The sequence below is a fragment of the Lissotriton vulgaris genome, unplaced genomic scaffold, assembly GCF_964263255.1.
Source record: "Lissotriton vulgaris unplaced genomic scaffold, aLisVul1.2 SCAFFOLD_370, whole genome shotgun sequence".
Taxonomy (NCBI): Eukaryota; Metazoa; Chordata; class Amphibia; order Caudata; family Salamandridae; genus Lissotriton; species Lissotriton vulgaris.
Window position 1 is genome coordinate 251326 of NW_028247800.1, and position 27718 is coordinate 279043.

The 27718-nt window shown below is 45.2% G+C and overlaps 1 protein-coding gene across 3 annotated transcripts in view; it reads right to left on the reverse strand.

The window, feature by feature from the left end:
- Positions 1-27718, reverse strand: part of BEND2 (BEN domain containing 2) — a 216909-nt gene that overhangs the window by 188492 nt on the left and 699 nt on the right. For all 3 annotated transcript variants that reach the window (XM_086949801.1, XM_086949802.1, XM_086949800.1), the window contains exon 2: positions 15527-15688. In XM_086949801.1, coding sequence (XP_086805927.1) covers positions 15527-15688 — 162 coding nt within the window. The remainder of the gene's footprint in view (positions 1-15526; positions 15689-27718) is intronic.

Genomic DNA, 27718 nt, shown 5'->3' on the forward strand with positions numbered 1-27718 from the left:
ATTGCACTCACTTTGCAGGTAAGAGATACTTTGGGAAAGGGGTAACGAGCTAGTTGGAAAGAATCCCAGACGGCCCCCATTGTATCTTTCGGTCCTTGTAGACCTGCTCAGAACAGGGTGCACCCTGACTGACAATTGTGGCAGCAGCGCCCTCGAACTGCTGGCCCACTTCCCACAGAACATTCCAGGTACTCCTGCTGCACCCCGGGTAACATGGGAAGAACCGACCCATAACAAGCCAAACTCCCCTTTGAAGCCCGTAAATCAGTGCGGAACCCTCCAGGAGATACAGACGATAACATGTCGGACAGCCAGCAATCATTCACACCACCTGAGGATGCAGACGTGAAGTCCCTATTGCTAACAATGAAGCCTCACATCAATCGAATCAAAGATGGATACCATGAGCATGCATATGGACTACATTACGCAGCGACTTGAGAAGCATGAGGGATGCATCAGTGAGAAAGAACAGAGAATTTACGGCATAGAGGATGAGGCCACGACTAAAGGAGAGAAGCTGAATGGCATTGAGCGTCTGTTAAAGGTTATCTCTGCCAAAAATGAAGATTTAGAGGCGTACTTGCGCAGAAACAACGTTCGCGTTCTAGGAGTTCCAGAATCTTGGAACATTGAACGTATGGAGGACTATGTAAAAGCCATGTTGGTAGATCTTTTCGGGCAAATCATTCTCAAAGCAGCTGGTTGTGGAGAGGGCACACTGGGCGCTCGCCGCCAAACCTCCTCCTGGGGCTCCTCCCTGGCCCATAATTGCTAAGCTGCTCAATTAACGGTACTGGGACGCAGTACTAGGATTGGCACGGGAAAAGGGGGTGCTGACCTATGGGGGCAATTCCATCTTCATTTACCAAGACTTCACAATATAGGTTCAAGAGGCTCGCAAGAAATTCCTCCTAGTGAATAGCAAATTGCGACTGGCCAACATCCGATGCGCCATGTTATATCTAAACTACACATCACCTTCCGTGAAAAGCACCAATTGTTCACTACACCGCAGCCGCCCCAAGAATTCCTGAAGCGGATGGGCCAACAAGATGCTCAGAAGGGATACATCAGCCGCAGCCCTAGTCCAACCTACCCTCTGTCAGAGACAAGATAGTGGGATGGCCTGCCACCTTCCGGATCTCTACAGTTCGGACAACCCATGGCTGTGTGATACATTGGCATGCAACAGAAGGATTCAGACATGACCATTATCAAACCAGTTGTATCCCTGCTCTCATACTCCATTACCTTAAAGCACTTCATCAGTAAGATACCCAAGAGAAGGACGTAGAGCAGAATTGGTTGATATCCACTACTGCGAAGACACAATATTAAAGTACTTCCTCAATGAAAAACACAAAGAGTACAGAAGAATATTGGAAGACTATCACCTTGATGAAGAATTGCGTCACACACTAGAAACATAACACTTAGCTGCAGCTAAGACTGTGGACAGTCTCCGCCAATCCCTAGAATCCCGGTAACCCTCATTCATACGGGGAGGGTCCCCAGGAGCTCTGGAGAGCACCCCCCAGAGGGAATTCCCCCATTGAAATGGCATACTTGATGTTTTTTCTCACTGTTGTATTCTTACCCTACTCCTCTTCACTGTCTCCTCTTTTCGTCCCCTCCCCATTTCTCTAATTCCTACTCTTCCTCTTCTCTTCCCTCTAATCTTCCCCTATTTCTACACCAACTGGCGCCCCCTGCACATGGCAGTATCCCGCTTTCAGGGCTTTGAACCCTCAGTGGGAAATTTCCAGACTATGATATGGTCTCCTCTACTCTTTTCTCAACCCTATCTTTTCAGTTTGGAACATATCTTCCAACAGCTTTACCTTTACCTCTTTCTGCTAATGATCCAATCTTTGACAGCAACCTTTTTTCTTCTTCCCCATGTTTGAGTCCCTGTTGGATATATGGGGGGGTTATACATTAGCCTAGGGGATTGGTCTGTGGGTGTGGGTGGGGGGAGGTGGGTGGGTTGTTTTTCTCTAGAGTACAGCAGTGCTGCATGTCAAGGTCATGATTGTGACAATGCTAAGATGGGTATGTTCGCCATGGTGGGATGTTGCTCACTAAATTGTATAGGTCTCATACAATTATTAATATATCTGCTGTCACATATGTACACTTAAGCCTCCTAGAGAACACACTTATACCTTATTGATGTGGAATGTGTGAGGTCTACGAGATCCCCAGAAGTGAAGGCATGTCTTAAACTATCTAGATAGACACCACGGGCAAGTGGCAATGTTACAGGAAACGGATCAGGGTCCCAGGACATCGACTAACTTAGCTGGGAAATGGGCCGCTCTGTGATGCTTTTCATCTTATCCAACCTATTCCAGGGGAACTGCCATCTTAATCAGAGCTGGGGTGAGATACTGCCCATGGGGCACACACCAGGACCAGCAGGGGAGATTTTATATGATGAGGGGTAGGCTAGCAGAGCAATCTGTTACACTGGTTAACTGTTACGCTCCCAATGTGGATGTTGCTACGTTTTTTGAAAAACTTTGAGGCCTTATATTACACATCGGATCTACAAACCTTATATGGGGGGGCACTTTAATGTTGTACTGAACCCTATCTTGGACCGCTCTCATAACACAACTGGCCCCCACACCAAAGCAGGGAAACACTTGAATAGTGTTGTTGCTGATCACCATTTGTTAGATGCTTGGAGATCCCTACATCCCACGCTAAGGGAGGGCACTTTTTACTCCAGCGTTCACTCTAGTTGGTCTCGTATTGACTACTGGATACTTTCAGGAGGTCTTAGTATGTGACTAAAAGAGGCCACATATCTTTCTTGAATGTATTCTGATCACTCCCCTGTGCTATTACCACTATGCCCCCCTACTAACGAATCTCCGCATCGGTCATGGAGATTGCAGTTCACTGATTTGCTGGATGATAATTTTCGTGAAGGGCTGCGGCAAGAGATCCATGAATTCTTCTCTCGAAGTATAGGCAGCATCCCATCGTTAGCCCGTGTATGGGAGAGTTTTAAAGTCACCATTCGAGGTCTATGTATTGCAAAGTGAGGGGGCATCCTGTGGGATATTAGTCATTGTGAAAACTAGAACACAACATTAAGGCTGTAGAGACTTGTATTGCTGAAGCTCCAATGTCTCAGCTGTGGGCACAGCTTAAAGAATTACTGATAGACTACTCAGATACTGCAGAACGGGAGTCTTTGTTCCGATCCATATATCATCGAGCTCAAGCATATGGGGAGAGTGAGAGACCCGGTAAGGCACTGGCAGAGATAAATATTTTTTGCATAGAAGATACAGCAGGGGCACTGCAAACAGACCCCAAGGCCATACTCCGCACCTTTGCCGAATACGATTCATAACTCTATAGCACGCAACGAGCTGGACAGATTGACGTGGCGCCGTATTTCGAGGACACCGCCCTAGGCTGGATAAGTGATTCCCATAGAGAATTCTTGGCTGCTGACATCAAAGGAGATGGGAGGCTATAATGTACCTATGGTCGGTCAAAGCCCCTGGCCCTGATGGCATACCGGACGATTTCCCTAAAGGATACATCAGCCTCTTAGTTCCCATTCTTAAGCAGGTGTATGACGAAGCCCTAACCACCGGCACCCTCCCGCCTTCCATGAGACAAGCTCTGAAAATCTCACTCCTCAAGCTGGGTAAAGATGCTACTAAATACGAGGCCTACATTCACCGGTGGTGCAGGCAGCGAGACGCGAGTTCCTACCAGCGAAGCGGATCCTCGTGCAGACGCAGATTCCCTACTCGCTGTTATATCCAGCTAAACTCAAGGTGTCCTATGATGGCTCATCCCACTTTTTCTCTTATGCCAAATCTGCCCTCAAATTTGCAGAGCATGTGGGTGGTAAACAAGCCAAGAAAAGTCCCAGACTGGAGGAATCAACTGAACACCAGCTAGTGAGACGGACTAATGATACTGGGATATAGGCCTCTGTATAGCGTAAAACAAGGATTTTTTAATGCCCTCCTAGTACATGAGAAGAAATGTATGACTATTTCCTTTTGACTTCCGCTCACTGCCATTATGTACTAATAAGCGCTGTTTATTGTTCATCCCTACTGGCTTAACACGCTCATCTCACGCAGACTTGTACTGAGGTGGACACTGGCCGTGGGTTGTCCTGGGTACAAACTGTGTTGTTTCGCGCAACCAGCGCTTTACTTTCTGGAGCTGTGTGATATTAGATCGTGATTGTAGTGGTTTGGGGGGGTGTGAAGCCTTTCCCTACAGCTATATAGTCGCACAATTCTTTTTGTGTTACACTGCAGGCTTGACTCCCTGTAGTGTCTTGGCCACCCTGCCGAGGTAGGGAAGTATGCTGGCGCTAATACAACCCCATTGGAGCCTTCCCGGGTTTAGATGGTTTACAATGTGGAGGGCGTAGCCACTGTGATTAAAAGAATGCCCTTAGAGAAGGCCCCTCGCTAGGACGGGCTGACGACTGCCTTTTATAAAGCGTACGAGGAGGAGCTTGCACCCGAACTCCTGGCGATTTATGAGGAAGCCAGGGAGATGGGTATACTACCCCCCAAGATGTGCGAAGCGATTATTAACACCTTGTTAAAATCAGGGAAACCGGACTTTGACCTTGATTCATACTGTCCCCTGTCGCTCCTTAATGTGGAAGTTAAAATTCTGGCAAAATTAATAGAGAACAGGTTGCAAACTATGCTCCCCATCATTGCCCTCTCAGACCAATCAGGTTTCATACCAGGGAGATCTACTTCCCATAATCTTAGCATGTCTTCTCGGTCCTACACTATTTACACCCGGATGTGCAGGCTCCGGTGGTGTTTCTATACGCGACCAAAGCCTTTCATTTACTTAAATAGCCATATCTCTTTAGAATACTGGAGAGGATGGGGCCAAGCCCCCTTTTATCAAATTGATTAGGCTATTATATACTGAGCCCACAGCTAGATTACATGCGAAAGGTCTTGTATCTGCTCCATTTCCGATTACACAGGGTACGCGCCAGGGGTGTCCTCTGTCCCCCATATTATTTGCAGTTGCGATGGAGCCACTGGCTGCATGTATCAGACAACAACACACAGACTAGGGGATAGGATTCAGCTCTAGAAGTCTCCTGATATTGCTCTACGCGGATGTTGTCACCTTTTATATTTTGAACCCTGCACAGAACCTAAATGCTGTACTGAGAGAGTTCATCAAATTTGCTGGGCTTGCCGGTATATCCATAAACTGGGCTAAATCAATGGTTTTCCCCTTAACAGCCAACACCAAGGCTGTAATTTCCGAGTTCCAGCTGCAGTGGGAAGATGAGAAAGTGAAATATTTGGGAATATGGATAAGCCGAGACTTACAAGAAATTTTGAACTTAAATTATGGTAGGGCCATCATGTGGTTGGAAGAGAAGGTTATGCTGTGGGCTAAGCTTCCTTTATCATTAGCAGGGAAGATTGCGTTGGTAAAAATGAGTGTACAGCCTAAATTTCTGTACCTCTTTGAAAATCTACCGATCATACTTACATAACCATTCTTTAGAACGCTGCGATCACTGTTAATTTCTCTAGTGTGGGCAGGCGGCCAGGCGCGGGTATCGTGGGAACTATTGTCTCTCCCACTGAGGCAGGGAGGCCTGGGAGCCCCAGATATGAAATTATATGCACTTAGCGCACAAGCACAATTCTTACATTATTGGGTCCACCCAACTCCATTTCAGCCTCATGTTGCTGTGGAGAGGGATGCAGTAGCACCAGTTCCCTTACAAGTAGCGGTATATCAGACATATCGACGACCCACAGACGATGTAGACACTCCCGAAACTTTGAGATGGGCTTGGGATGGGTTGCGGAGTCGGGCGGGAGCTCAGATATTGAATGCCCCTTCAATTCCCTTAGCCCAAATTCCAATGCTACCAAATGTCAAAGATGAGATTAGTAGAAAGATTGCGCAGAAGATGAAACTCCACACGTTTGTGGACCTTTATCTAGGAGACACCTTTGGAGATACCCCGGTGGTGGAGGAGAGACAGAGGGTACCATCCGGGGAAACGTTTCTTTATTACAAACTAAGGGCCGCCTGCCGCGCATTGATTTCCCAGCCCCCGCCCCCATTATCAGCCCTAGAGAACATACTTCAATCACCATCACCAGGCAGGCTTATAACAAGACTATATACGCGTGTACAAACGGACGCCCCTGGGACGAGACCCAATGCATTGATGAGATGAAACACAGAGGTATCGCCCCCGCTATCTGAAGACCAATGAGCATACTGTTGCACTCAGCTAACTGAGCTATCCCCGAACTACAGGTTTTGGTTAGTCCACTTCAAATTCCTGCATAGGTATTACAGAACACCCATTAGCTTACGTAGAATAGGTCTAAGAGATGATGACTGCTGCTGGCGTTGTGGGGTGGTATTGGCCTCTTTTCTCCACATGGCATGGGAGTGTTCAGTACTTGCTTAATACTGGTGCCAGATTTTCACGTCCATTAATAAAATCCTGGCCCCTTCCCACTCTTGGGATTGCTAGGGTATGTTAAGGAAATACACATAAAAAAACGTAAATTACATGCATTATTGCTGCTGTTTGCTAAACGCCAAATCGCAATGCCCTGGGGGAGTAAGTGGAAGCCTACGATCACGGAATGGATTAGAGAGGTTACATATGGGCAAGTTCAGTTAACCACCTTCTGGGAATTGATGCCACCCACTTCTCGGCCCAGGGAGATATGGGAACCATTTATTACATGGTTTCGGTAGAAGACGTGTGTAAATGAGGATGCTGGACTCACCGATGTCCAAACTGGGGATGTATAATTAATACGGCATGGGGATATACTATGTTTACAGGATAGGACTTACAAGGTGCACTTTGGACACTGCTACTATGTTCAGATACCATCAACTCTGTATGTTTATTTGTTTCATGTATACTATTTCTGAGGCTATGGAACCGCATTGCTGTGATGGGCAAATAATGACGGACGATCAATGTGTGATTTTGAAGTATAATATCACTCGAACTGGTACACCAGGTTTGTTAGTTGTTGTATAAAATACCAATAAACAAATTTTAAAATAAATGCAAGGCCTACAGACCACTAGCTTTAATAAACTGCAGTACCAAGATTCTGGCTAAAGTGCTAGCCAACAGGCTAAACCTGTTGATGGAGTGGTTGATGTTACCTGGCCAGGCAGGCTTCATACTTATGGATTTATGGGTTGCTCTCGTAGCCACATTCACAAATTTCAGAAAGGTGTATTTTTAAATTGTAACTTACAATCTGACTTGACCATTAAAGAGGATTTTTCATTCAATTTCTCAGACTCCAAACATGAAATGTTAATCTTTTCCCAATCAAAAATTAGCACTTATTAAATGTATATGGTAACCCAATGTATTCCAATGGGAGAGGGAGGCTGCACAGTAGTGAAAAATGAATTTAGAAGCTAGTCCACTACCAGGACATGTAAAACGTAAAAGTGCATGCCCAACCTTTTAATTACAAAGCACCTTCCCTATGGGCTACCTAGGGCCTACCTTAGGGATGACATATGCAATAGAAGGGGAGTTTAAATCTTGGCAAAAGGGTTATAGTGCCAAATCGAATGAGTAGATTAAAACTGTGTTCAGGCAGCAATGGGAGGCCTGGGAAATGTTTTAAGGGAATACTTCAGGGGAGGGCACCATAAGTCCTGCAGGCCCACTAGTTATGTTAAAATATTTACCACTAGTAGCATATAAATGAGACCCTGGGTATATGGTAGACTACTCTACAGAGGACTTTTAAGTGAAATAAATATGCAAAGGATGTGTAAACCATTTTTACGTTGTTTAAGGGAGAGAGCAGAAGCCCTTTAGCGCTGGTTAGCAGCTGTAAAGCACAGAGTTCTAGAGCCAACAAAAACTAATTTCAGCAAAAAGTGGAGGGTAAAGGCAAAAGGTTTTGGGGAATATCAGGTCTAACAGGGAGTTAATTGAGTAACACTCCCTACCAAAATCCCAGCCACCATTGGTCTTGCTGGTTGTCCTTCGGGCAGATGCAAAAGTCTTAGTTCCTTGGAATTTCCACACTTTTCTCCTCCGAAAAGCAGATTCCACAGCAGGCAGGCTGGTTAGTTAAACTCCATACTCTCTTACTGCTGTGGGACAGTAAGAGTCCAGCACTCTGGGCCTTCAGAAAAGTGTTTGGGCCCAGAAGTTTATTTATTTAAAGAGTTTTATATAGCGCTGGCTAGACCTGAAGGTATCAGAGCGCTTTACATGAGAATCAACAATGTAACAGAAAAAAGTTCAACAATTACACAATACATAAAAAAAAAATAGGCAATACAATTAGGAGAGGAAAGAAAGGACAGAGAAAAGTAGTGGGGGGCAGGGGAGGTTAGAAAGGGAGGATAAGGGAAGAGACAATAATGAGAGATGAAAAAGAAGTCTGCCTAAAGACCGACTGGGTAGGTGACGACCAAGGAGGGAATCCACGGCCCATCTCCCCTATAGCTAAAACAGGTAGCTCCATCAGGCATCAGACAAAATAGTTCAGTCTCAATACATTGAGAGGGGAGAGAAGGAGAGACATAGATAGAGGAAGGATGCGGGAGGAGAGGACAGGAGAGACGAAAGGAAGTGCAACAATGTGGTTCAACAATATAACAGAAAAAGAACAACAGTTACACATTACATCAAACAATCAGCAATACATTAGGAGTGGAGAGAAAGGAGGGAGAAAAGTAGTGGGGGGTAGGGGAGGTGAGAAAGTGAGGATATGGGAAGAGACAACCGTAGAGACGAAAGGAAGTCTGTCTAAAGACCGACTGGGTAGGTGACGACCGAGGAGGGAATCCACGGCCCATCTCCCCTATAGCTTAAATAGTAGGAGCGGAGAGGGGAGAGGGTTGGGGGAAGGGAGAGATGGAAGGTAAGGTCAGGAGCGTTTGCCCGAAGTCCGGCTGGGTAGGTGATAGTCAACTGAGGGAGTCCAAAGTCAATCTCCCCTATAGCTCGTGAGATAGCACCACCGTGCATCATACAAAAGTAGCTAGGTCTCAGCTGTCTAGGGATGTAAGCAGGGAAAAGGACAAGGTGGCGACCTTTCTGCCATGGTTGCGTTGTTTGGGTGCCTCCCGGTGTAAACCAGAATTGTGCTGGGTCACTGAGACTCTTTATATTGTTGTGTTGTTGTATTGTTGCACCCCTCCTTCTTGTTGCTGTTAACCTGGCGGCATCCTGTAGTCCGATTTTAAGATGGTTCAAGATGAAGCAGGAGTCAGCCCTTGTTGTAATTTCAGGCAGTCTGACTCCTTCCTCCTTAAGCAGCTCTTGCATTAGAAAGTCGCTAAGCAGCAATTTCTATAGTGGTGCCAAAGCTGCTAGTGGTGAGCTGTTCTAAACAAGCATTTACAATGCAATAGGTCTCGCAACTCCGAATTTTGGAGCTATTGGCATTGTAAATGGCAATGCCTTTAAAAAAAATTAAAGCCATTGTTATTTACAGTACCAAAAGCAACACCTATTGCATAGCACATGATGAAAGGCCACTAGAGCCCCGTCCTTACAGGAATGGCACACAGAAATGCTAAGATGGGGTAAAGCGGAGGGGGCTGAACTGAAAATGGAGGAATATAGAGGTTTAAGGAAAACACCGATCTCGATGAGCTGGTATGCAACGCTAGAAGAATACGCTGCGATAGATATTTTGTCCTACTAGAATAGGTTGGGTTTGACACATGAGTGTCTGATCCGAGGATACAGGACACTTGGGCACCTCACATTATCTGTGTGCCATACTGGGTAAGTTAGCAGCATTGTACAGTTCACCTACGACAGACTTTGGAACCGAGAAATATGGTTGATATACAAATGCTACTGTTAGATATTGAGGGCCGAGCATGCGGGGAAGGGAGGGAGGTTAGGTAACTGTTTTCTGTTAAGATGTTTTAACTGCATTGTATCCTGATAGCTTAAAAAAATTATCAACCGTTTCGCTAAACTTATGTTATACACAAAGAATGCTGAGAACGAGCTGAATTGGCATACCGTTGGAGACTTACTTTATTTATATTACCCCACTATGTGTTGCCATTCGAGGACACTTATGGATGAACGATACTGTTGATGTATATTAGCTTATGATGGTTGCAAACTTGTAATACTACACCGGGTGATTACATGCCATTTGATTGCCTGACAATGTTTGGATCACTGCTCTGTAAAATCATTAAAAACAATATTTTTAAAAAAAGGGTCCATCTAGGTTTTACCACATGGAACACATTACCTACATTAGCCAACACTTTACAGCAAAAGGTATCCCAGAGTTCAATGTGATATAAATATCCAAATGGTAATTCGAAGCTTCCCTTAAATTTCCCTCCCTTTATGTTCTCTTCAAGAACAGGGAAACTTTTACTCAGTATAGCTTCTCCCAGTTAAATTCTGGACTTAGATCTACAATCACCCTCATTGAAGTCCCCTTCCTTCAAATAAGGCATGCTTTTTGAGTACACAAAAGCCAGACAGATGTGACAGAAAAGGCTACATTTACTAACTGGTGAGAAACGTGGCATACGTTCTCTTCCCTCCCTGTACATCTGAGCCACAGAGGGCTCTGCCAACCAGCACTAACGGGTCAGCTTAAAAAAAGAAATGGAACTACAGCCTAAAAGTTATGCTTGCAACATCTAAAATAAAATTACGGCATAATTATTTTTGTGCATTTTGAATAACGTTTATGAAGTTTGTGGAATGTCACTTTTAAAAAGCTGCAGCTACAAATATGGCTTCAAACTCTTGTTGGCTTTTTGGTTGCAAGTAAAACAAACATTCAATTTACAGAATTTACCATCGAGTAGCTGTGCATGAGTCTTAAATGTGGACTTGCAGTTGACTTCAAAACTAGTAACTATGTTTATGTTTGAAATAGCCTTTTTACACTGCTAACAAACAAGTGCAGCCTGTAGTGAGAAATGGGTGGCTCTCAGCTTGGGCTGTCAATTTTTCTACATGTGAGTATCTAAAGGATTTGCTGCAGGCTCACATCTGCCTCACCACTCATCAACATTCTAGTACCCCCCAACTACCGCATCATCAGATTGGATAGGAGTGGCAAGACAGGGGGTGGAATCGCATGTATTTACCGGAGCGACCTCTCAGTAATTAGAACCACATCCCCTATTTTCTCCTCCTGTGAACACCTTTGCCTCGACATCAACAGCGATGGCAATCCTGTATGCTCCCTACATATTATCTATCACCCACCAGGTGACAACCTCACCTTCACTGAACACCTCATGGACATGATCACAACGAATTCTGGACGGCAACATACACAAATATTCCTGGGCGATTTCAACCTACACTGGAATGATCACAACGACTCCGTGGTCATTAGTCTCAAAAACCTCCTCAACGCTCTAGACCTCACCCAAATCTGCAACAGCCCTACTCACGATAAAGGCTCTATCCTGGATCTCATCATTTCCAAAGGCGACTCCACTCAACTCGAATCAATCCAACCCTGTGACTGATCGGACCACCACATTATCTCATTCTTCATCAATGAAAACATAAAATCTAACCCGGCTCAACCCACCAAACCAAAGATTTGGAAAAGAGACCTGAAGAAACTTAATCCCAACTCATTACCCTCCCCCAGCTACAATTTTCTCCTACCCCCTTCCGGTGCCTCTGACGTACAGGTTCTCACCGACCACTACCTCAAATCGATGACCTCCATTATTAACGTGGTTGCCCCCCTTCAATTAAAGAGAGTTTCCTCTAAAAACTCTAAACCATGGTTTGACGGGCTGCTTAACGAAGACAGACGAGCTATGAGATTGGAGGAACGCAATTGGAGAGCAGTCCCTTCAACTATGCACCTCAAATCTCTAAAGGAAAAAAAAACGCTTACTTCAGAACAATCAAACGCACAAAAACTGATTTCTTTAGCCACCAGCTTCACCAAGCAAGAAACCGACCAAAAAAAACTGTTCGAGCTTATCAAAACTCAATCCAAGGATGAACCCCAACGACTTCAAAACAATGCCAGCACACTACCGACCTGTGAACATTTCTCCACTTTCTTTAATCTAAAGACAGACAATATCAAGAAAGACCTCCTCACGGATCTCAGCCTATACTCTAGCCCCCATAGCAAAACACCCCTCGATCTAAAAAACAATGCTACATGGTCCTCCTTCGAAATTTACTCAGAAGAATCCATAGGCAAGATTCTTAGAACACTGAAGCCCTCCAATCACCACACTGATCCTCTACCCGCAAACACGGTAAATGACTTCATCCCACTGCTCCTCCCGCTCTGGACCAAAATCATTAATAGCTCACTTCAACAAGGCTGTATCCCGGACTCCCTCAAAGTGGGTCAAGTATCGCCCATACTGAAGAAACCCACAGCAGACCCCACCGATCTGAACAGCTATCGCCCTATCTCCAATATCCCTACCCTGGCCAAACTGTTGGAAAAATGTGTACACATCCAATTGACAAAACACATCGAGCACTGTGACCTCAACCCACACCTATCAGGCTTCCGATCAGGCCACAGTACGGAGTCAGCCATGACACACATAATTGATGACACACTTCAAATTCTTGATCAGAACGGTACCTGCCTCCTTATTCTGCTCGACCTCTCATCAGCATTTGATACGGTCAAACACGAGAACTTACTCGATCTGCTGAGTCTCAGAATGGGTCTATCGGGGACAGTACTTAAGTGGTTCACCTCCTTTCTACATAATCGGACCCAGAAATTTAAGATTAACAATACCATGTCCACGCCCGTTCCGGTATCACTAGGTGTCCCTCAAGGATCCTCCCTATCCCCAACATTGTTCAACCTAGCCATGGAACCACTCACCGCACTACTGCAAGCATCCAATGTGCAATTTCACATGTACGCAGATGATACCCAGGTCTACCTTAAAATACACACCATTGAGGACATCAAACTACTCAACACAACGCTTATGAACACACAGAACTAGTTGGCAGAGAATCATCTCAAACTTAATGCTCTAAAACAGAATTTCTCCTAATAGCTCCCCCACCAAAGTCCACATCACTCAAGCTTGGCTGACTCATCACACTGCATTCAACGTGCAGCCTACCATCGTGGACTCAGCGAAATCTTTAGGCATAACCCTCAATTGCAATCTCAATATGCAGCATCATATCAGTATTGCAACGAAGGGAGCTAACTTCCAAATCAACACATTGAGGAAACTGAAACCTTTCCTCCCAGCCAATGACTTTAGGACTGCAGTCCAAGCCCTAGTTCTCCCTAGAATAAATGATGGCAGTATCGCCCTCTGTGGCCTCCCTACAGAGAAAACAGCACCCCTAAGAGCCTCCATTAATGCTACAGCGAGATTTATCACCGGATCTAAAAAAACGCTCTTGCATCACCCTGACCTAAAATCCCTGAACTGGCTGCCATACGAAGCGGGATTACACCTGAAAATCGCATGCATGACACACAAGGCCATACACCACAACTCACCTATTTACCTCACCCGAAAACTGACAATCTCGGGTGGCTAAAGAAGCACAAGAAGCGCAGAAAACCTCCTTCTGAAACCGCAAAGATTCCACAAGAAAAAAACATATAAACGCTCCTTCTCAGGGATGGCGCCCAGGATTTGGAATGCCCTCCCTCCAGAAATCAGACTTATCTCATCCACGGCATCCTTAAAAAAAGAAGTAAAATCACTCCTCATAGCTAAACTCACCTGAATTTAGCCTAAAGGAGAAGTAAGTTCACTCCCTTAGCTAAACTCATCCGAATATAGACTAAAGAAATCTTGTGACTCATTACTTTTCCTTACATGACTATGTCCAGCCTGATGACCTATGCACCGTTTCTACCTCACCTCGACTCTTTTGTTTAAACCTGTGCTCATCTTTGAACTAATTGACTTGTTTAATGCCTATTCCTCTGTTTCTTGTATCCCATCTGTGTGTAAAGCGCTCTGATATCCGTAAGGATCTTGTTCGCGCTCTATAAAAGTCTGCAAATAAATAAAATAAAATAAACCTCTTTCGTTCAGAAGACCAAATGTTCACATCCTTTGCGCTACCCTTTACAGAGCAGAGGATGTTAATGTCTCATTCTCCCACTTAAGAGAGGAAATCCCTCTGGTTCTGAAGTCCTTCCTCTTCAGGCTGAAGCTTGTTTTTTTTGTTTGAGTGATAGCAGTCTTTTGGTTTGCTCAATGCATGCCTTGTTTTTAAATACCTTTTGTAAAACGTTATTGCTGTGGGAGCTGCTGCGCCCTCACTACTGTAACAAATATTGACAAAAAGCAAAAATATGTTTGGGTCTCAAAAAGCATATATTGCCAAAGTAGTTCCTGGCACTGAACAAAACTACTTTGAGTGCTGATATGCTCCTTGTGAAAGAGCAGATTGCGGTAATTCACAGTGAAGCCAGCCTATAGAAAAATAGAAAGAGATACATTTTAATAAACACAAAAGATCTTGGTTAACACCAGATCTAATTAGAGGCCCAATTCTTAAATAAAGTCACAAAAGTGCACCAATGGTATAAGTCTTTGCATAAAAATTACATATTTCATGAATTAACGTGAATTTACAGGCCAGGAAATCGTACTTATAGAAAATATTTGTGAACTGTATTCCAGCATGAGCAAATATGCACATGTAGATTTGCTGGTGTGGAAATCTGTTGCGTGCTTCCAAGTCCACTTTCCCTCCAACAACTTCTTCCCTGAAAGAAGTTCTTCTTCTGACTCTTGTCAGCAGTACGTTTCCGACCTTTCTCAGTATGGGGAAAGATTAGAGAAGAGTAGGTGAAAACTCTAAAACATGCAAGTTGGTAGGTTTGCATAGACTCAAATGGGCATTCCAATCCTAGAACTAGTGCTTACTGCTACTTCCAGCCCTAGTATGTAGATCTGCAGAAGATGGCAAAAAAAAGGAAATTGCTAGGATTGAAACTCTACTATAGTATTAGCCCTGGCATAATGAGAGAGGCTATTACCAGAGTTCCTATATAATGAGATTGCTGCCATAATTTGTTGCTGCACTACATGGCACCAAAGGGACAAGCAGGTTTTTTACAGGACAAGTAGATTTATGAAGCAACCTGTCCCTATCGACTAATAAATATTTTATTAAATTCCACACCCCTGTACAACAAAGTTGCCTTTTCTCCAATCGGAAAAGTGGGCCACAATAAGATTTTTGGTTTCCTTGCTTCACAAGGAGCACACAATTCGATTATTTATTTTACTTATTTAATATCGTAGGGCATAGAGAGACCTTTCGATGGTTCCTTGTTTACTTACCAATTAAGAAATGCTTACTGCACCAACACCAAAGGCTATGACAATCAAACTAAATAAACCTAGTAAGGGGCTTTGTGGAAACATGAATGAAAATTGAAATAAATCCCTCAAGATAACATTCCTTGATCAAATGGAGTTAAAGAATGGTGCCAAACGAAGCCTTGTTTAAACGACAGTAAATAATTATTATTACCATAAGCCGGTTGAGTTATGTAGTGGTGCTCACGGTTCGCTTGAGCATTTTGTCCCACTGGATTCATATTTTGCGCAGGATGTGCAGCCTGTAAATCTACAGGAGTACTCTCAATTAGAACAGCATCATCATCGTCATCCTCACTTTTTACAGCAACATAACCTGGAAAATAAAAATACATATAAACATTTCAGGTTATGTAATCTGGGAGGCAGTATTTTGGACTTTGTCAAACACGTTATAAGTGATGACATGAGGCTTCATATTATTCAGTCAATCATTTGTTGAACTAAAGGCTGCACAGGTTTTTTAGATCGCCCAGGACAGGCATTTTTTAGGTCCAGCTACATTTAGGTATGGCTACAGGCCATTTTAGCGGTCTTCAGCTTAGCTGTCTTTGTTGCCAATTCTTTAAAAAAAACACACACACACACAGAGTGGGTGGCTTGGCCCCACAAGAGTATTTCTCCCCCATCTCAGGCTATTGGCTTCTTGTTGCATCATTCCATCTTCTAAGGAGAGTCAGCACTGCAAAGCATTAGGTGCTATTTAACATAAAACATACACTTAGGCATCAGACATTCCATTATTAATGCTATTGTGTTCTGGCTTACAATCAAACAAAAACCACACAAAAGTGTGGGAGGGGAGAAAGAAAAGATTCCATTATGGGGATTATGGGGACTGTAGGATACGGTCTCCCTACCTCGAATCAATCTTACAAAAGACATCCTACCACCCTGTGCTCAATTATAAAATGATGACTTGATCCTGGTACTATAGAAATACTAAATATTTTTATTGCGTACCGTCCTATTGGTGTCAGGCTCCATCATATAAACCACTTTTGATAATGTTCTAATCATGACAGGGAGAGTAAATATTAAAATTACCTCGTGGTTACCCTGTTTTCACTTCATTTGGGGCACTACTGGTATGGTTAACAAGTGGATAACATTTGGGTCAATTAAAGAAAGGGTTACTAGCCCTATACCCTTGTGTGAGGTCAACATGTTTCAGTCCTTCCTCATGGCCCTTGTAGGGTCCAAGTCTTTTATCAGGACCAATGGTGAATCCCCGTTTTACATTTACTGTTACTATTTTTGGTTTGCGATGTTGCATCTGTCACTCGTCAATTGCCACAAACACAGGACATAAGACAAAGATAAAAAAGTTAAGCTGGCCTTCTTGCCTGAGCCCCTAGTGGAGAGGCATTTAATTGTGCCTTACTGTTGAATCAAGATAGAGCAAAAGGAAAAGGAAACATTAATACAAGGACAGATAAAAACAAAGCAAAACAGAAAATCATTAACTCAGATTGTTCAGAGTGAGTGTGTGAGGAATGTGTGAAACTCCACATTCTCATAGCGCATGCAATGGCATGCTTGTTCCGTGTATGCCCAACCGTTTTCTTCAGTGCTCCTTTATATATGGTCGGGGACATGGTTTTCCAGGCGTGTATATTCATGCTTCTTGCATTCATCTTAATGTAATAGGGTGAATATATCGCCCCTTTGCATACAGATATTCATCCAATCATTAGCAACACAGACCTAAATAATGTGAAAATGAAGGTTATATTCCCCAGTAACACTGCTAACGTGATGTGCTTATCATTTTCTTAGCACATGGTGATAGTCTATGATCCTGTTTAGGGTTCTTAACCCCCTAGGTGTATCTTGTCACTGTATACAGGCTGGTAGGACATGTCAGTGTATTCACAATCTGGCAGAATTCAAATTAAGCAAGTTATAGTTTACTTATTCTACCTACTATCGAGGGGGTGAGGGGAGTGAGAGAGGGAGGTCCATCTTACCACTCCAAGGGTTACGTGTCATGAGAAACCTGTGATGCCACCGAAACACATGTGCGGGTGTTATCTTGTCGCTGTGTCTGCGTCTATATGGTTTTTTTCTGGGTTCCGGGAAGGTGGTGGGTTGGGCTACATGATCAGTGGAGCGTTACGGCGTCAAAGCGCGGTAGTGCCTCGAAAATGTAGTTCTCCTGGAATATTTATGACCATCATGCGTTCTGTACAGAAAGCAAGTACTTTTTGGGCATTATTTTTCATTGCCGCTGCCTGGAAATGCTCAGAGGCTGTTTATGCCCAATGCTTAAGGTCATTTCTGAGCAAGCATTGGTTAATTGTGTTTCTACTCTGAGCATGTATTTGTTCTTCACCTGCTTCCAGGTATTTTTGTTGGTAGACTGGTTTTGCGAGTCTGCCTAGGGTGAGCTTTCATTGGCACCGATGCATGTGATGTGTGAAGATCTTGAGCAAGAGGTAGACTTTGATCACAGTAAACCAACATGGAGAAATTTATGTTTTGAGTTTGCATTATGAGTGCTTTTGTTGGCGCCGATTCAACAGGGGTGTGGAATTTAATAAAATAGCTACATGTCCATGGGGCAGATTGCTACACAAATCTACACGTCCTGTAACAAAATCCACTTACCCCTTTGGTGCCATGTAGTGCAGCAACAAATTTGGCAGCAATCATATTATGTAAGAGCTCTGATATGGCCTCTCTGATTATGCCAGGGCGCATACCATAGTTGTGTTTGAATACTTGCAATCTCCTTACGTTGCCATGTTTCAGCAGATCTACATACTGGGGCTGAAGACAGTGGTAGGCAATAAGTATCAGCATTAGAATGCTCTTTTGAGTCTGTGCAAACCTACTAACTTGCATGTTTTAAGGGTTTTCAAAAACTCTTTTCTTATCTTTTCCTATATTTAGAAATGTTGAAACTTTACTCCTGACAATGGCAAATGTAAACCTTTTTCCAGATTTGGGAAAAAAGTGGTTGGAAGGAAAGTGGACTTGCAAACACTCAGATTTGCGCATGAGCAAATCTACACATGCATATCTGGTCATACTAAAATGCAGTTCACAAATATTTTCTAGGAGTACTATTTCTTGTCCTACTTCTGTGAATTATTGGGAATTCACAAAAGCCGTATAGCTGCAATTCATGCAAGGACATACCATGGGTGCACTTTTGAGACTTTCTTTAATAATTGGGCCCCTAATTTGGGTGGCATTGACAGTGACCTTTTGTGTTTAATATAATTCTGTCTCTCTCTCTGTATCGGTTGCTTCAATGTGAGTAACAGCATTCTGCTCTTTTACAAGCAGCATACCTGCACAGAAAGTAGTATTGTTCAGCACCAGTAACTACTGTGGCAGTGTGTTCTCTTTGAGACCAAAAAACATTTTTGCTTTTGCCAATGTTCGTTAAAATGGTGAGGGCCCGGCAGCTCCCACACCAATCAGGTTTTACAAACAACATGCCAAAACAAGTCACACATTGACAAAGCTAAAAAGTTGACCACCAGTTTCAGACCAACTGGCTTTGCGAATGCTTGTTTATTGTGGTTTCTCATAATCTTATTGAAAATGCTTACAATGATTGTCCATTATGAATATTTTGTGAAATACTAGCATGCATCAACACATGTTACTAAATTATGATGCAAAGTAACATGCGTAGCTTGGAGCGTCAAGATGGTGGTCACACTCTAAGAGTGCTCCGGACTCCTCAGTCATCCGCTCATGAATCTGCCAACATCGGCAACCATCCATCCCCCCACTCATCACCAGCAATCTACTACAACCGGTGCTTCCCACCAGTGGTGAAAAACACAGCAAAATTGGGCACAGCGACCGACTTTGTGCCCAGGTCTCCAGGCCGCGCTGAACACAAAATAGCGGCGCCCGTTCACCGTGCATCGAGGCGCTACCCTGTGCCTGGATTCCGGGGTACTGGCGACAAAAATATCCCTACTGCAGATGGTGTCCCACCTGTTCTGTGGCCTGCTGACGGGCCGGAGTGCCAAGTGGCCGGACGCGGGCGGGGTGCGGATCCGCTGGACAATAGGGTTTCCACGTAGCCAGGAGAGGGGAGTCCTGGCGTGCGGGCTTAGGTGAGGCCTCCCTGCCCCCAACCGGGCCTCTGGAGCTGTTGCACAAACTTGGGCCTGCGGCGTCTGCGCCTGACTGGCGGACGGACGAAGGCTAGTCGGATCGGCTGCTGTTTCGGGCAGCGGGGGTCCACTGACTGGATTCCCCCCTTCCGGTGCTGAAATCCTCTGGGGCCTGAATGAAGTGTTGAGCCCCGTGGGCGGCATCCAGCCCGGAGAGCGCGAAATGTGTGGGCCCGCCGGCAAACGAGAACACCCGCTGCCAGGACCTCCTGTGGCCTGGTGAGTGTGGGAGGCTGTGCGGTGGGTGAGGAGGCCTACCCCAGAATAAATTCTCCCGACCTAGTGCAACTGCGGCCGCGGCCTCTAGGATCTACATCTGAACTGGCCCGTAGTGAGGGAAGACGGAGACAGGGTGGCTCGGCCACCATAATCAGGCTACAGGGGTCTCATGAGAGGTTCCCCCGCCCCCCTGTTCCAACTGAAAGACTCCCGGGGGTGCTCTGAACCACTACTGCGCCCCACAGCTTGAAGGCTTGCCTACCCTGAGGTGCACCCTGCCCTGCACTACTGCAGCCCTGGGCCTTGGCCCTTCACGTGCTTAGCCGAGCCTTACTAGGAGGACCTCCCCCTCCCCTGCTACCACTAGAGAGACACTGGCCCAGCGTGTGACTTGGACCTTGGCCCTCAAGATCCATTGAGGGGTGAGCAGCCAAGCAGAATCCCTGAGAGGTCTGGTATGGCAAGACCTGGACAGTCACGGGCAGAGGGATCGACTGCAAGATTGCGCAGTGGTAGACTTATGGGACCCCCCCCCCCTCCTGCCCTGTTGGACTCTATAATTCTATACTTGGTCCGCCCACTGGGCCGCAAAGGATACTTGCCTTTCCTCTGCCCCGGCCCTGAACCCTTGGGAGGGGTCCTACATGCAGCGATCAAGGTGCGCACTGAGCCCTGAGCGAACTCATGAGCACCAGAACTGACCCGCCACAGTCCCAGCTGAGATACAGCTATACTGCAGAGGAAGAGTCTGCAGGGACGCAATGAGATTTGCCTGGCTGCCACTGCGATCCCGGTGGGGGTGCGACACCCAGACCCCCACAGATGGAGGGATCGGCTGCGAAGTCGCGCAGCGGCGGGCTCCTGCCCGGTTAGGCCCAACAACTCTATGTGGAAACTACTTCACTGGGAGGAAGCGAACACTCTCCTCACATATGGCCACTACACAGCTGCATCTGGACCAGGACCTAGGTGACTGAAAGCCACCAGAAACACCTGCTATTAGGGCGGGCAAAAAACAATCGCTTACCCGGACTTCATCCCTGATCATATAGCGCACTCTCCCATGTAATAACACTAAGCAGCGCTCAACCCTTGAGCAAAACTGACCATCGATTGGAACTGACCAGCTCTCACCCCTACAGAAACATAGCTACGCAGTAGAAGAAGAAAACCCCTCAACTCACAGGGAACGTACCGGATTGCTGTTGTGATCCATTTCTGGGAAACATGCAGTGACCCCTTCACCTTGAGATGTAACAAGTGATCCATGAAGGTACATGCGCCACCTGTGCGAACCAGCCGATACACTTCCAGTGAATCCGTCTAACGACCAGCAATATTGCAGCCTTCCAATGGCCCTTCCTGGACCTACAGACCATGGGAAAGACCGGGACTAGAAATCACCTACGACACAGACTAAAATGGACCAATACACTGTTAATGAAAACGGGACCCGGTCCGAGGCTGCAGAAGGGCACACTCCGAGTGGAGACCTTAACACGATATTAAAAGTCATCTTCACCTCACAGGCCACAGTCGAAAATAAGATTGGAGAAGTTTGAGTCAACATGGCCCTGCTCCGGCAGGACCTTTGCAACGAGACAGCCAGGATTACAGAAACTGAATCTCGCATCTCTTCTGTCGAAGATGATGTTATAAGTCTGAAGGAACAGATGACCCGCCTGCAAACAGAAGCCAAAGAACTTCACAGGAGGGCAGAAGATGCCGAAAACAGATCCAGACGCAACAATCTGCGCCCGGTGGGCTTCCTGGAGGGCAGTGAACACAGACCAATGGAATCATTCATCGAAACTTGGATTAATTAATGGATGCCCAAAGACATGCTGTTTACTTGGTTCGCAGTGGAACGTGTGCACCACTCCCTGGCTCCAAACCCCACGCCGACCCATTATAGCAAGAATCCTCAAATTTAGAGACAGGGACCTGATCCGTGTCCGGAAAACCATAACTTACCAAAATCACACCATCACGATATTTCCGGATTACACCAGAGAAGTATAAACACAGAGGCGCTCCAACACGGATGTGAAACAAAAACTCCACACCCTCAACCTACAGTACAGGCTATTATTTCCAGTAAGATTTCTTTAATAGTCCGGAAGCTGCTTGGACCTGGCTGACAGAAGAGCGTCCCTTTCGACTCAGATCCAGGACCTCGGCCCCGGGAGCCCACAATGCAGCTGCACACAACCCTGCTCCACGAGGGAGACACAAGCAGTCCCGCAGTGCAGGAAGACAGGCAGGGCTGGATCCAGCTCACCAGTGGCTGGATTCCCAGGTTACAAGATCAAAAAAAGGTTGTCTATGCCGTTCCTCTTATGGTTGGGTCACAAGAATAGCAGAGGCTGCTTCCCGCTACGTTCTGTTGAGTTTATAGTGGGAAATCCATTTGTTGGATTGTAATGCCCTCACACACCCTTTCAGGTGTCAAGCTTCATCATATGGGCTGCTCCTCGTTGGGTCGGCGGTGCAATACCCAACGGGCTCACCTCAAAGAGGGGCACTTTATCGGAGATCTTTTTCCAACAGCCGTAAGGTGTGGGGACAGAACTGTGTAGATGTGTAGTGGTGAGTTTAAAATAGGATTGGGAGTACCTGGCATGAATTTTATATTCTGGGGGTCAACTATCCTAGTTAAAAACAGTGAACAAGGCACTCATCCGAGTGTTATGTCTCTATGTGGAGTGTCCTTTGTTTAAAGATTGTTGGTCAACATGTTTCTCGCTTCCAGTAGACTATACTAGCGATTCTTCAGGACCGGGAAAAAGAACTATCTACACTAGATATTACTTCTATGAGAATTACTCATTAGTGAATTGATTTAATTCAAAAAGTACCTGATGCGACCTTGAACTACCTGTTGTAAGGGAGACAAAAGATTTTTTGGTATAGGTATCCAACAGGTGCATACAGTGTACAGTAAATAGCAGCGCATTTTTTGTGGTGACTCTTAAATGTATTCCTTATTGAGTGAGCGACAATGCTTCTAAGCAAATCTCGTGTTAAAAACAAGTGTAAAATCCCCAGTGAGCTAATGTGGCTAATTGCCCCATGTGGACATTCATTGTTGTGGCAGCAATACATACAGCAGGTCTCACCCTATTCAGTACATTCCCGAGGCATCATCAGTACACGGCGGATCACGCATAAGGCTTAGCTCCTATGTGTGCATGACTAAACAGTGAGGGAAATAAAAACAATATGACAGTAAACTGACCATTTACAGTATACATTTCTTTATAACAATCTCTGGTAAATTTTCTGGTCGCCTTCTGGTCAAAAGTATTTTTGTGGTGTCTGACTGAACTTAATTCTCCATAGCATATTTACAGGGTGGGATTGTCACTGTTCTCTCTCCTATATATCCCATAGTCTCCTCTGGTGCGTTTACCTTAAGCTGTCTGAGGGAGGCTTGTTCGTAAACCCAGGTGTCCTAGTTGTAAATCTCCTGCCCGAGTCTGGAGGGATATTGCTCATAAACTGATTACTTTCACTAATGCTCCTTGCACTCATGAATCGATCCCAGCTCTCACGCAGGTGATGCAGTCATTTTCTGCATTCTCAGGATACTATAAAAACTAATCGAAGTGTGAGGCCCTCCCTATGACTCCAGCGACTACGGTTGCATCGCAGGGGTGGGAAGGGGCGCCGTTCACTTGGTGGACTCAAAGTCTGAAATATCTGGGCGTGTACCTGAGTGGCGATCTATCTCGGGGGTGCGTGATAACATTGCCCCCATCATAGACCGGGTATGGGTAGAATTCACCTCCTGGCTGGCATTGCATCTATCTCTATGGGGCCAGGTTGAAATTATTAAAATTAACTTGACGCTGAGATGTAATTACATATTTAGAATGCTTCTCCGGAAAATACCCAGCAGCATGGGGGTGCAGGCCTCATCAAAATGCTGCTAAACTACAAGCTAAAACTATCGCAGGGGGGCTGCAACTTCCCCACACAGAGTCTTACTGGTTGGCCTTGCAGTTGTCACATGTGGTGCAGACACTGAAGCTGGCTAACAAGATAGCTACGGGTGGTTTTCTGGAGCGCCATCTGCATCATTATAAATGGAAACTTATAGCTCTTTCACCAGGCCATGGTTTATCCAGCTGCCTGGGCAACCTGATTATACATGCCACACACTATGCATGCGTTGTACCCACCATCTGCTTTGTTTGCCATGCACACTCCCTTTTAAGGCACCGCCATGGTGGAACATGAATATTAAGATTGGGGTTGGGGAGATTGACTGGTCGCAGTGGAGGAACAAGGGGGATTCGTCACGGGAATTACCTGGTTCAGGATGGGGTATTCGTCCCCTTTGCGCATCTCAATCACGATCATGGGATACCTTAATCACAACACTGGCAGTATCAACAGCTCACACACAGCCTTCAGCACGTTGGGAGCCCCTGCCCCCCGCAATACAGTGCCTGATCCCCTTTTTGCAGTATATTCTGACCTGGAAAAGTTTTAGGGAAACTGTGGAGGATCTGTACCCAACCCTGACAGATGACCTCTTCTCAAGCCCTACTGCTCTTATTTTGCGCTGTTGGTGGCCAACACAAGGTGAAGGTGAAGAGTGTGAAAGAACCAAGACTCGAAAAATCTAAAAATTGTTACTAGACCTGCAGGTCCAATAACTTAAAAAATCTACTCGGCCCAACTGTAATGCACTTGACCAAACGGCATTTTTATTGCTCATTCACTTTGTGAGCAATAAAGATGCCTTTAAATCTTGCTATCTTGTCACATTTCCTCTGCTTTCAGAGACAGAGGTCAAAAGTCAGTTTGTCATCCTACTCGCCAGAAAGGGCGAGTAGGACCTAAAAATAGCTTGCCCTAATTAAATCTGACTCGCAAATGTGAGAGGGCGAGTGGATTTTTTTAGCCCTGGACACACACACACATATCCAAGACATAACCGACAACAAGCGTCAAGGGGCCGAGTTGAGCAATGAAAAGGGCAACTGCTGCCAAAGCACAGTGCTAGTAGACTGTGGAGAAAAGAAACAGCCCTGCTAAACAACAAATAACAAGACCTAAACTCGACCAGCAAGAAAGCCAAGGTCATGCAACCAAGGTCAAAAAAGGCCTACTCTCTGTGTGAAGGCTATTACATAAACAAAACTCAGAAACAGAGACAGGCTTGCAAAATACCAAAACCCCAACAGGGGAACTGCAATAACTATATCCCCGAAAGGGTGAGGTGCACAATAAAGCAATATATAAACATGCGCTGGGAATGAAATGTCATACAGAGGGAGCATTGATAAGCCGAGACAACAGCTCAGCTACGTGAGTAATGATAGCTGCACGGGAAAAAACTCCCCACCGTTGCAGGTCTCACCGGAGTAAAATTTGGGTGAATGCGGTAGATAGGAGTGCAGTAGATAAGGGCAGAGTAAACGAGGGAGACTGGAATGGGGTAAATTGGGGAAGAGTGGAGTGGATTGGGGTAGATTAGAGTGGGATGGGACAGATTGGAGTGGAGTACTTTGAGTGTGATAGACTGGGTGGATTAGAGAGTGGGGTAGATTGGGGTACAGTGGAGTGCGGTAAACAGGGGTACATTGGAGTGGGGTAGCTTAAAGTGGGTAGATTTGAGTGAAATAGGGTAGGTTGTAGTAGAGTGGAGAGGGGTATAGTGGGGTGAAGCTAAATGCAGTGGAGTAGATTGGGCTAAACTAGACTTGAATGGGTTAGATTAGGGTGGAGTGGTTAGACTGGAGGGGAGTGGGTTAGATTGGAGTAGAGCGTGGTAGAATTTTTGTGGATGTGATTGTAGTGAAGTGGAGTAGGGTAGTGTGGGGTAGAGTGCAGCATGGCAGATGGGGCAGAGTGGAGTGGGCTACAGTGGAGTAGAGTGAGGTAGATTGGACTGGAGTAGATTAAGGTGGAGTGGGGTACTTTGGAGTGGATTACAGTATGGTAGATTGGAATGGAAGATTGGAGTGGAGTAGAGTAAATTGCAGTGAAGTGGAGTGGAGTAGACTAGGTCGGGATGTATTGGAGTGGAGTGGGGAGCCTGGTCGTAGAACGTCTTACACTGGAGTGTCAGGAGTGGGATGGCATAGAGTGGAATGACATAGAGTGGAGCAGAATGCTGTACAGTGAAGTGGTGTTGAGTGTTGTAGAGAGGAGTAGGGTAAAGTGGAGTGGCACAGTGTTGCCCTAAGTGGGAAGGGTATGAGCCTACGTGGGTCCCGTACACACTGTGCCACTGAATTCAAGTTAGCCTGGCTGATGAAGGGTGATATCCCGATACCGGTCCCAGAATGCTGGCTTCCGGTCCAGGGAGGACCTGGCCTGGCAGTTCGAGCTGAACTGGCTTGCATATGGCTGGACAAAAACTGGGATTGCATGGTGGGAAAATACGAGGAATTGGGATGTGGCCACAAACGATTGCCAGTAGATGATATTAATTCAACATTCTATCCATCACATAGTTGTTTTTGCATTTGTCGCCCTAAGTGCAGTAGGTATTTCCAGACGTGGGTCCTAGGCTCACTCTGCCTGTGTATTCAAGCTCGCCAGGGAGGGCCTGGTCTGGCAGTTCAGGCTAGACTGTTCCCATGAGGAACAGGTTCAAGACTGCTTTCAACATGGCTGGGTCCAAACTGGGGTGCCATTGTAGCAGGGTGGGCAAAAAAACGATGGACTGGGATGCAGCCCGAATGATTTCCAGTGGCAGAGATTAATTCAAGCATTCCATCCATCAACTTGTTTTTGCATCCAGTCCAACAGTAAGCGATGGACAAGCTATATACAACCCCTGTATGGTAAACAATATATATTGCAGGGACAGCAAAAGTGCTGTTGGCACTAGATAACTAAAAGTGGGGAGGGGTGGCACATTAAGACATCAGAACGCACGTACTTTCCTAAGCCATACATTCTTTTGGGACCACTGGGGCATACAGCATCCACATGGCAACAGGGGTAAATATCACATTTTTCACATATTTGTGTGGGGGGATATTATGGAATTTGTAGATCAACAATATTCCTACTGCTCAGTGGTAGGCTGTGTGAATGTTTAGCAGAATGCTGATTTATACTTATGACTTCTCTTTTTTTGTAGTTTTAGATTGTACTAAATTGACACTAGGACACTAGAATGCTTCACATGAGTATTAGATTACATTTAAAAAAAATCAGTTTCATTTTTATTCGTTTTTGGGGTCATGGAGATTGAATAATTTCAAACGATCTATCCAAAATACAAAGTAAGGGAGTCTGGCCCTTAAAATACAACTGTTCGGTTCTTTGCTTCATAATACACTTATAAAGTGCTTTTGAAAAGATGGTTCTAATGCCCAAATTAATGGTACTCAGTTTATCAACCTCTGAAAATGTGAATGCTGGTTGTGCCAATTACGTTTTTAATCAAATAAAAAAAAGGCTTGGGTCCAAATTTAAATAATATTTGAAACCCAAAGAATTACTGAAAAAAAACATTTTCCTTTCACATCTGCATATGTTACATTAAAAAATACATGTAAACATATTGTTTGAAACAGTATTTCCGTGCCGTTTCACGCATTCCATATCAGATTTCGTTGAGGAGCAGGCATAAACATGTGGGCGGCAGCGGAACGGCGCAGAACGTGGAGTACGATTCACTGAAACCCATCTGTCCAAAAAAGGCGGCAGCATAATAATATCCACAATGGAATTTTTACGTTTTAATGTTTGTCTCAGGAAATCGCGGCTATCAGTGAACACTAGAGGGATGTCAGATAGCCCTTTTGGTGCGAGAATGTCATGAATAAAACACAAAATTCTCCCAGAAAAAAACCGCACAAAAGCAAGTTAAACAGAGCGCGTCGTAGCCATATATCACGGCACTACAGTTATGCTCCCATAATTCATACATTGTAAACTCCGACATATTATTAGAATCAGTGCGATGACTGAATACAAACATCATGGTCACGTTGGGACAAGAAATAGTATCTAAT